At 66.0% G+C, this 7,889-nt stretch overlaps 1 protein-coding gene across 1 annotated transcript in view; it reads right to left on the reverse strand.

Moving 5' to 3' along the window:
- The window catches only part of COL20A1 (collagen type XX alpha 1 chain), a 34,027-nt gene that overhangs the window by 16,897 nt on the left and 9,241 nt on the right, over nt 1-7,889 (reverse strand). The window contains exons 4-17 of the mRNA XM_032257019.1: nt 7,412-7,555; nt 6,957-7,115; nt 5,760-5,918; nt 5,360-5,479; nt 4,731-4,895; nt 3,923-4,087; nt 3,504-3,661; nt 2,930-3,059; nt 1,971-2,113; nt 1,759-1,882; nt 1,466-1,605; nt 1,045-1,174; nt 677-819; nt 382-514 (exon numbers count right to left, since the gene is read on the reverse strand). Of these exons, the coding sequence (XP_032112910.1) occupies nt 382-514; nt 677-819; nt 1,045-1,174; nt 1,466-1,605; nt 1,759-1,882; nt 1,971-2,113; nt 2,930-3,059; nt 3,504-3,661; nt 3,923-4,087; nt 4,731-4,895; nt 5,360-5,479; nt 5,760-5,918; nt 6,957-7,115; nt 7,412-7,555 (2,013 nt within the window). The remainder of the gene's footprint in view (nt 1-381; nt 515-676; nt 820-1,044; nt 1,175-1,465; nt 1,606-1,758; nt 1,883-1,970; nt 2,114-2,929; nt 3,060-3,503; nt 3,662-3,922; nt 4,088-4,730; nt 4,896-5,359; nt 5,480-5,759; nt 5,919-6,956; nt 7,116-7,411; nt 7,556-7,889) is intronic.

A 7,889-nucleotide genomic window follows, 5' to 3' on the forward strand; every position in this document is an offset into this window, starting at 1 on the left:
ACCCCTGCCACAGCCATGCCACACCCCACCCACTCCCCACCCCACCATGCCACACCCAGGCCACACCACACCCAGACCACACTCCTGCCACACCACGCTCCTGCCAGGGCCCCCACCACACCCCCCAACCAAGGCTGCTGCCTGGGCTGCTCTTCGAGACACTACATGGTTTGTACACTCAGCCACTGGGGAACACGTGTCCCCATGTGGACTCAAGGAAGCCCTGCAGACTCCAGTGACCAGGCCCAGGTCGGGGCTCCGGGAGCCTGCCTGCCAGCAGTTCTGGGAGTCCTGGACCTGTGGAGCGGGTGAGTCGGGGTCCCCCAGGGCCATCCCTGCCCCACCCCACACCCGGCAGAGGGGAAGCGGAGGGGCACCTACAGGGGGCATAGCGGAGGGACACAGGGTCGCTGCGGGTCCCCTCCCTGTAGTAGGCCAGGATGGTGACATCATATTCCACGTGCCTCCCCAGGCCAGGCAGGACAGCTGAGCCGAGGTTCCCTGGGACAGAGATCTAGGGAGAGAAGAGCCCAGGGTCATCGGGTGCAGCGGGGTCCTTAGGCTGGGGGAGCCGGCGCACAGACAGGTACACAGACAGGCGGGCACACACAAGGCTCTGAGCCCTGGACGAGGGCCTATGGGGAGCGCCTCTGAGGGAGAAGCCCACCCCGCCCACCTCGTGAGCCTTGCCCTCTCCCAGGGGCGTCCACTTGATCTGGTACATGAGGACGCCAGACGGGGCTGCGGCCACCCACGACAGCCGGACCTCGTCCCCTGGCAGTTCCGTCATGGACAGCTGGCTGGGACTGGGCACTTTCTCTGAAGGAAGTGGAGACAGAGGCTGGGGTGCAGCCCCTGAGCCTGGGCGCCTCAGAGGAGGGGCAGCCACACCCAGGAAAACCTATCACACCCGTCCGGGTGCCCGTCCCCACCTGGCTCAGCCCTGGTCCAGAGCAGGCACCCAAAACGCTTGATGTGAACTGTCCAGCGGGGCAGAAGGAGGCAGGACCCCGCTGGACCCCAGCCCGACCTCTCCCCACTCACTGGTGGTGACCCGGCTGGTCAGCGTGGAGGAGTCACCCCCAGGGTAGAGGCAGGTGACGCGGACGGTGTAGGTGGTGGAGGAAGAGAGGGGCCCCAGCGTGGCTGAGGTGGCGTTCCCAGGAGCCTCTGTCTGTAGTGGTTAGGTGGGAGACGTGGCGGGTGCAGCAGGTGCCTGGAGCCCTTGCTGGGTAGAGACCCAGGCCGGGCACAGAGCTGCAGGATGGCCTGCTGGGTGGGGCCTCCCCCGCCTGGCCCCCCACGGCCCCCACACCTGCATCTGCCCCACAGCAGGTGCCTGCGCTGTGCCTCGTGGCGGCCGTGGTTTTAAGCGTGTTATTTGATGGCTGGATCCACCCCATGCCTGCTGACAGGGCCCTGTGGTACCCCGAGGCACTCGGGCCCTGGCGAGCTCTGCTCTCACCTGCCCCGAGTGTCTGCCCTCGCTGGAGATGTAGGTTACCCTGACCAGGCGCACGGGCCTGGGGGCGCGCTCCCAGAACACTCGCACTGAGTCATGGCTCACGTCCGAAAAGCCCAGGTGTCTCGGGGGGGCCAGGGGGGCTGCAGAGCACAGCAGAGGCTCAAGGGCAGCACGCGGCCTCCATGGATGGGGCAGGGGTGGGCAGTGGCTGGGACCAAGGGGCCTGAGGCCCCCCCCGCCATGGAAGGCTGAGGAACCTGATGAGGCACCTGCCCCGGGATCCGGGCACTCACGCGTCCTGACGTGGATGCCCCGGGCCTCGCTGGCCTCCAGGCCCCGCAGGCTCTGCACTGAGACCTCATAGTCCCTGCCCGGCTCCAGGCCATCCAGCAGCACCTCGGGCCGCCCCACCTGCACCTGCAGAGGCATGACTGGGTACTCCCATCCAGGCCGGCCCCAGCCCCTCTGCTGCACTCCCCTGCTTCCCCACCCCGGCCCAGCTCACCTTTCTCTCCTCCTCCTCCCCCTTTGGGGAGGCAGACAACTGCACCAGGTAGTGGGTGGCCCCCGCTGAGGGCTTCCAGGTAAGGTGGGCGGTTCTGGGCGTCAGTGCAGCCAGGGTCAGCGCCCGGGGCGGAGGCAGAGGTGCTGGGGGCCGTGAGGGGGCACTTTAGGAAGGGAGCCCACAGAGAGATCACACCACGCACACGAGTGGCGGGGGCGGCCACCACGCAGTAGACACGTGGGATTTGAAGTGGTGCCTCTCAGGCTCCACCCTGGGCCGAGTTTGTGGCTCAAGCTCTGGGGACACAAGGCCACCCTGCAGGTTTGTGTAAGGCCATCTGCCTTGAGGCCATGGCAGGAACGTGGCCTCTGGGGGTAAGAAGGGCCTCGGGAAACAGCCAGACACCAAAGGCCGCCCGGCGTGACTTCACCTGCGCAAAACATCCGGGACGGGCCCGTCCAGAGACAGAAGCCGGGCTTGAGGTCGCCAGAGCTGGGCGGGGCAGAGGGGAAGGAGCTTAGAGGTGCAGGGGTTCCTCTGGGGGGCGAAATGACCTAAGATGAACTGTGGCTATGGCACTGGGCCGTGCACTTGGAATGGGTAGACAGTGCATCTCAACAAAGCTACTGCAGCAGAGCTCACGGCGGTCCCCAGGGGTCCAAGAACCCAGCGAGCTTCGCCACATGCTGGGGGCCAAGCAGCGGGGAACTCCATACACAGTGTGGACAGGAAGCAGGCTGGGCTGTGGTTATGGTTGAGGTGGGGACACAAACGGTCTAGCACTGAGGGTCAGAGAGGCCCAGTGACAGCCTTGGTCACACAGTAAGCTGGGGATGGTGCCAACTGTGAGTAGTTAAGACCCAGGCTGCTGGCTACACTGCCCTGGGTGCCAGGCTCCAAGGGGCAGCCGAGAGTGGGCCTCCCACCCAGAACCTGGCCCCCCCCCGGCTCCCACCTACCTGTGGTCGCCAAGCCCTGCAGGCCCTCGCCGACCCCGCCCTCGTAGACAGGGAGCACGGAGACCAGGTACTCTGTGCGTGAGGTCAGGTTGTGCAGCTCTGTGGAGGTGGCCGGCCCTTCCACCACCACCTGGAACAGAGTGGGCGAGGAGGGAGGCAGGAAGGGGGTGCGCCGGGGGCTGGGGTCAGGCAGGAACTCCGTCAGCTGGGGTGTGGGTGTGGTGAGGGCCCGCAGGGTGCCCCCTTCCCGCAGGCCCGGACTCCCGGTACCTACGAGAGTGGCACCAGGCACGGCGTGGGCAACCCATTACAATCGATCAATCGATCGATCAGTCAAACGGAGAAGCCGCTCTGAGTCCGGCCCCGCCCCCAGTGCCCCGGAATGTCCTCTGCGCTGCCCTCCTCGGCCTCCAGATGCAGCTCTGTCGTGAGTCCCTCGGCCGCCAGCCCCTCGCCATCCCCCTATCGCCTGAACCCAGTTATTTGTGGGCCTCTATTCCTGGCCTCCCCTCGGCTCCTCAGACCTCACGACCTGGAGGACCCGCCCGGGGAGCCCGCAGACCGGCCGTCTCACCTCCCTGGGGGTGCCACCTCTGGAGGCCTGCCACACGATCAGATACTTGAGGGGCGGCCGCGGGGCTGGAGTCCAGGACAGGCAGACGCTGGAGGAGGTCACCTGGGTCAGGACCAGGCTGGTGGGGGCAGGGAGGGTGTCCAGGGCGGGAGCCGCCGCTGCTGGGGTGGTGGGTGGGGGCGGGGGTCAGCGCTGCGGGTGGCTGCGTCCACACTCCCCCTGGCGGCCACTCACAGGAGGGACAGGAAAGCTGTTCCCGGCCCCTCCCAGGGCAGATGTGGGGGGGCTGCAGACCCCTCAGAGCCACAAGAACCAGACTCAAGTACCACAGGGGAGCCACAGCACCCCCCCACCCTCTGCCCAAGCAGCCAGGTGGGGCTGGCGGGGCTGCAGCCTGTGTGGGCAACCCTGCCTCTCACCTGGACCCCGCCACAGGCCCCCACGCTGGAGCCTCTGGCAGATGAGGCGGCTAAGCAGGCCGGCCAGCATGCCAAGCTGCGGGAAGCCCAGCACGTTGTGGACGGTGATGTCCTGTGGCGGGGACGCCAGGAGCCTCAGCTCCGCCTCATCTGCGTTCTTCACACCTGCTCGTGAGGATGGAGGTGAGTCGGCCTGCACTGGGGTCACCCGACGGGGCCACCACAGCGGGGGCCGGGTCTCCGTGGAGACTGGGCCAGAGGAGAAGAGGCCAACGGCTACACTCCTCGGCCCACCGCCACCCGAGTGCTGGGCCAGGTGCTCCCGAGGAGTTGGGGGCATCAAGGAAGGGTCTCTGCCCCGAGGACTCCTGCCTCAACATCTGCAGTTTCCCCCCCACAGGACGGAGTTGATTCTCCCATGAGTCCCTGGCCCTGGAGGGTGCCAGGAAGCTCCTCGCCAGGGGACAGCAGGCGGGAGTTGCCAGGCACAGGGACGGTGGCTAGCGGGGGCAGCCCGGGCTCCTGGGTGAATATCGCACCAGGGAGCTTCAGGCCACGAGGGCGGGGCGGGGGGGTTCTATGGAAGGCAGCAGGCAGCAGGAGATTGAAAAGGAGCAGCCACGCCCACGCTGCCCACCTGCGCCGTTGCCGCTGAGTGCCAGGCACTGCCTGGCTCTGCGTGCAGCCTGTGCTGTGGACGCGGAAGCTGAGCTCAGGACCAGGAGTCTGATGCCAGCTCCCAGCAGCCACCCAAGCCCAACCTGGCTGTAAGAGTCCAGCCCAGGGCCAGGGGCCACACGGTGCTCACCCACGGCAAAGATGATCACACCCAGGTCTTTGAGGGCACGGGCAGCGGTGTGCACATCGTCCTGCGACTTGCCGTCCGTCACCAGAATCACCACCTTGGCCGCCTCTGGACGCATGCCAGCCGCCGGCTGCAGGTTCTGTCCCAGCACGTGGGTCAGGGCCAGGCCTTGGGAGCAGCGGGAATAAAGTGACAGGCGGCTGCCAGCGTCCCCTCCCGGTGCTTGGCTGGCAGCAACCGCACCGCAGAGGCGCTCCTCTCCTTCCTTGCAGGCTGCCAGGAGGCCGGGCGGCAGCTCGAGGGGGCAGGGAGAGCCTGCCAGTGCAGAGGCCCCCAGAGGGGCCCCAATCCCCCAGTCGGGCCCTATCTGCAGGTGAGCAGCCAGACGGGGCCGGTGTGGAGCCAGCCAGAGTGTTGGTGGAACAGAGGAGCCGTGCCCTGGATGTGGGCCCTCGCTTCCATTGAAGGTAAACAGGGAGGTGACCATGCCCTTTACAAAGGTGCGGATGGGGCTGGATTTATACACAAGCTTCTGGGGTCTGGGGGGCTGCAGAAGGAGGTCTGCCTCAGGACGGGGTGGGTGGCGGGCCTGGCCGTATCTGTTCCCCTCAGGACTGCGGGCTGGGCCGTACCTGTGAATGTGTTCCCCCCCTTGTAGTGGAGGTGGTGCACGGCTGCCAGCACCTGCTCCTTGGTCCCGAGGGAGTTCAGGTCCCACTCGGTCTGGGCATCTCCACTGTACTGTGTCAGGCCTAGGGGCAGGGGTGTGGCTCGGGCTGAATGTGCAGGGAGCTGCACACGCCTCTGCAGCTTCCCCGGGCCAGAGCAGCCAGTCCCCAGGGAGATGCCGCTACAGAGTCAAGGCCTCCACATGGAGTGGCCCCAAACACCTCACATGCAGCAGGCGTCCTGTCCCCCAAGGTGGGAGCCCTGGCTGCTGTGGGGACCCCCACAGGTCACAGCCCACACCGGGCAGTCAGAGTTGTGGGGACCATGCCAGGGAGGGGTAGTAGGCGGGCGGCCAGAACCCACCTACTTGGACCTTATCCCGCCCGATTTCAAAGGGCGCGATGACGCTGGCCAGGAAGTCCTTGACCTGCTGGAAGTGACTGTGGCCGATGCTCCAGGACCCGTCCACCAGGAAGACCATGTCGGCAGGCGTGGGGGGCAGGCAGTGAAACTGGGGGGCAGCTGGGACGGCAGGGAGCGGGCAAGGTGCTAGGTGAGGCCCATCACTGGTCCAAGACCCCCAAACTGCTCCAGGCCTGGTCCCAACCCCCAGATCACCTTCCCTGGGGCTCCGGCCACAGGAGTGAGTCGGGCTGGGCCCAGTATTGGGGAAAAAGACCGCAAGATCCTCGGGCCCCACCAGATTAGACAGCGCTGCGCAGATCCTGCTTCGAGGTGCGCCACGGCTAACATGAGGCCCCCTGGTGCTCGGGCACCTCCATCCTCCATGACCCTGGTAGCCACTGCACACCCAGACACCAAGCCAGATTGCCACCGGGTGCAAACCGGGCAGAGAGGAGGGGGTGGGCACTGCAGACAGCTCCAGCAGGCCGACAGAAGAAGCTCAGCTGGTCTGAGGCCTGCACAGGTGGGGACACTTCCCTGGGGGTGCCTGAGTCCAGGGGAGACAGCAGGGCCCAGCACCCTGGGGGGAGGACAGCACCAGACCGAAGGACCCTTCTGGAGGGAACACGCCCAAGTCTAAAGAGGAAGACACTTCCTTCAGTTCCAAGCCTGACAGGGGAAGGCAGAATCCTGCCTCTGAGGACCCTAATCTGATGGAGGAGACAAAGTCAGGCCCTTCCAGCTCTGTGGGGAAGCGCAGCCTCACCTGCGGGGGCCTTATGGGCAGACACAGTGCACTGCCCCCGTCTGTGCCCACCCCTTATCCAGCTTCTCTTCTGTCCTGGTGTGGTTCTGCCTCTCCCTCCAGGGGCCCTGGACCAGCTCTGCTCCTCCTGATCCCATTCCTGGGGGAGCATGACCCACTCCTTTCACCCCCCAGACCCAGGCTGGAGGCTCCCAGAGGGATCAAAGGTCGTGGGACCACATGCTCCCAGTGGCCTGGCTTGAGTGAAGCCAGGAGCGTGGCAGCCTTAGGTTAAAGCTGGAGAGTGTGTGGTCAGGCATGAGGAGGAACTTCCCGGCCTCATGGTGAGAAATGTGAGAAACCAAAGATCACTCCTCCCCGAGACTTACTCTCTCTCCAATGCGACCCACCAGGAGTGGGCGGATCCCGGCTTGGCTCGAAGGCAACTCGGGGCTCCGAAGCCTGCTCGGGGCCTGGGGTCCCCACGAGGGAGGGGGTGGGCTCTGGGGCTCCAGAGCTGAGGCTCCTCTGGCTGCTCCTGTCCAGGGAGCTACTCTTCAGTTCCTCAACTGCAGGGAGAAGCAAGGGGCGGTCGGGGTGGGAGTGGAGGGCAGGGTGCACCGGGGAGCTGCAGACGCACCCCATCAAGGGCGCATCTGTGGGTACTGAGGGCCCCCAGACCCTGGGAGGCACCAAAAGGTGTCAGGGGCAAGGCAGCCTTGCTGATGAGTCAGCCCAGAGCTGCTTCACACACACCCACCCCTGGGGCTGGAACGCAGCCTGGAGGAGGGTGGGACACTGGCCTGGTAGACGGTGGGACCCAGCCCAGAGGAGCGGGTACCCAGCTGGCGGAAGGCAGACTTACTCACAAACTCCCTCCGAGCCAGCAGGACGCGCCCGGAGGCCATGAGCTCGAAGATCTGCAAGGTGTAGCCCTTGGAGGGGCTCAGGCCCCCCACCGTGGCCTTGGGGGTCTTGGTGGTCAGTATCACCTCCTGTTCCGAGTCGCCTGGGTGGGGGTGGGGACAGCTTTAGAGGCCAAGGTGGGCACACGTGTGTGCGTCTGTCATGCGGGGAGTGGATTCCTCTTGGCTCCTCCTCACCCCAGCTCCTCCCCTTGAGGCCAGAGAGAGAGAAGGGGAGGTTCTAATGGAAGAGACGCAGGCTCCTGGTAATAAAGTGAGAGGGAATGGGTCCTGGTGGCAGTGAGAAGATTCACTTACTAAACCTGTCTGGAGGAATCGGTCACGTGGTGAGGTGAGAACCCATAAACCCTCAGAGACACTGTCCAGGTATGACGAAGGGGCTGGCCGGGGGGGGGGGGGGGGGGGGGGGGGGGCCCC

This window comes from Sapajus apella, unplaced genomic scaffold (assembly GCF_009761245.1).
Source record: "Sapajus apella isolate SASKATOON/1434 unplaced genomic scaffold, GSC_monkey_1.0 scaffold96, whole genome shotgun sequence".
NCBI lineage: Eukaryota > Metazoa > Chordata > Mammalia > Primates > Cebidae > Sapajus > Sapajus apella.